This window comes from Numida meleagris, unplaced genomic scaffold (genome assembly GCF_002078875.1).
Source record: "Numida meleagris isolate 19003 breed g44 Domestic line unplaced genomic scaffold, NumMel1.0 unplaced_Scaffold2489, whole genome shotgun sequence".
In the NCBI taxonomy this organism is placed as follows: Eukaryota; Metazoa; Chordata; class Aves; order Galliformes; family Numididae; genus Numida; species Numida meleagris.
In genome coordinates this window covers 1-1,078 of record NW_018364284.1, presented here as the reverse complement: position 1 = coordinate 1,078, position 1,078 = coordinate 1, and the positions used below count along the sequence as shown (strand labels likewise).

General features: G+C 58.5%; 1 gene segment (V, D, J or C); it reads left to right on the top strand.

The window, feature by feature from the left end:
* Positions 1 to 243: 243 nt before the first annotated feature.
* On the top strand, positions 244 to 661 carry LOC110390909 (the record flags this gene model as incomplete). The annotated part of the segment is given in 1 exon segment: positions 244 to 661. A coding segment is annotated over 1 exon segment (418 nt), but the record flags the coding sequence as incomplete, so codon positions are not given.
* Between the last annotated feature and the right edge of the window lie 417 nt (positions 662 to 1,078).

Genomic DNA, 1,078 nt, shown 5'->3' with positions numbered 1-1,078 from the left:
CCGTGCCACCATCTCGAGGGACAACGGGCAGAGCACAGTGCGGCTGCAGCTGAACAGCCTCAAGGCCGAAGACACCGCCACCTACTACTGCGCGAAACAAGATGGTAGTGGTTGTGGTTACGGTAATTGTGCTTGTGACATGGATGGCACGGGGACACGTGTTCATCTGCAGCTGGGATGGTTCCCCTGGGATGCAGAGCTCAGTGCTGGGGGCTAAGAATTGTGTCTGTGCACTGAATGACCATGACCATGACCATGACCATAACCATAACCATGATCGTAAACATGACCATGACCATAACCATGACCATGACCATGACCATAACCATGACCATAACCATGACCATGACCATAAACATGACCATGACCATGAGCATCTGCATGACCGTATCCATCTCCATCACCACCACCACCACCATCCCTTCCTCAGACAATTCTGTGCTCAGTTCCATCCCTGCGGGCTCACTTCTGGAGCAGGAGCACGGCACGGGGCTGGAGTTTGTTGCGGGTATTAACAGCGGTGGTGGTACCACAAGATACGGGGCGGCGGTGTATGGCCGTGCCACCATCTCGAGGGACAACGGGCAGAGCACAGTGCGGCTGCAGCTGAACAGCCTCAGGGCTGACGACACCGCCACCTACAGCTGCGCTAAAGATGCTGGTGCTGGTGCTTGTGCTGGTGCTGGTGGTTGGATTGGTGCTGGTGCTGGTGCTCCTGGTGCTGGTGGTGCTGACCACGCTGCTTGGATCGGCGTCGCTGCTGCTTTCCTGCTCTCCGGCAGAGTCACCTGTGGGAACCTGTGCCCACGTGAGGGGCAGAGGCGCTGCCTGACCCCCACCTCCCTGCTCCAGCGCCCCACTGCTCTCAGGGGGAAGAAGTTTGCCCTTCCACCCCACCTGAGCCCACCAGAGCATCCTGACGCCGTCAACTCTCGTCCCAACGCTCTTCCCGGAGCACAGCCTGTCCCCCTCGCTCCAAGCTCCTCTCGGGGTCAGCACTTCACCCCGAGCTGGGTTCTGAAATGGGAGATCTGCTCAACTCCTTCTGGCAGAGCTTCTGTCAGATGGGAGTGGGTTC